The sequence below is a fragment of the Galeopterus variegatus genome, unplaced genomic scaffold (assembly GCF_000696425.1).
Source record: "Galeopterus variegatus unplaced genomic scaffold, G_variegatus-3.0.2 Scaffold66405, whole genome shotgun sequence".
NCBI lineage: Eukaryota > Metazoa > Chordata > Mammalia > Dermoptera > Cynocephalidae > Galeopterus > Galeopterus variegatus.
This window is the reverse complement of record NW_007792516.1, coordinates 1-490: the sequence shown is the minus strand read 5'-3', so window position 1 is coordinate 490 and position 490 is coordinate 1. Positions and strand designations below refer to the sequence as shown.

General features: G+C 45.9%; 1 protein-coding gene across 1 annotated transcript; it reads left to right on the top strand.

The window, feature by feature from the left end:
- Positions 1 to 3: 3 nt before the first annotated feature.
- On the top strand, positions 4 to 483 carry LOC103584579 (olfactory receptor 5L1-like; the record flags this gene model as incomplete). The annotated part of the gene is made up of 1 exon (XM_008565525.1): positions 4 to 483. A coding segment is annotated over one exon (480 nt), but the record flags the coding sequence as incomplete, so codon positions are not given.
- Between the last annotated feature and the right edge of the window lie 7 nt (positions 484 to 490).

Sequence of the window (490 nt, the reverse complement as noted above, 5' to 3'; positions counted from 1 at the left end):
ACGGTTTTGGCCAACCTGGGCATGGTTGCACTGATTCGAGTCAGCTCTCGACTTCACACCCCCATGTACTTTTTCCTCAGCCACTTGTCCTTTGTGGATTTCTGCTACTCCTCTACCATTGTGCCAAAGATGCTGGCTAATATATTAAACAAGGACAAAGCCATCTCCTACCTGGGGTGCATGGTGCAATTCTACTTGTTTTGCACATGTGTGATCACTGAGTCCTTTCTACTTGCTGTGATGGCCTATGACCGCTTTGTGGCCATCTGTAACCCACTGCTGTACATGGTCTACATGTCTGAGAAGGTCTGTGGAGAGCTGGTATCTTGCTGCTACCTCTGTGGATTGGTGTGTTCTCTGATTAACTTGTGCTTAGTTCTTGAGATACCATCCTATAGATCGAATGTGATTAATCACTTCTTCTGTGACCTCCCCCCTCTCTTAAGTCTTGCTTGCTCTGATGTTACTATGAACAACGTCCTTCTTTTCA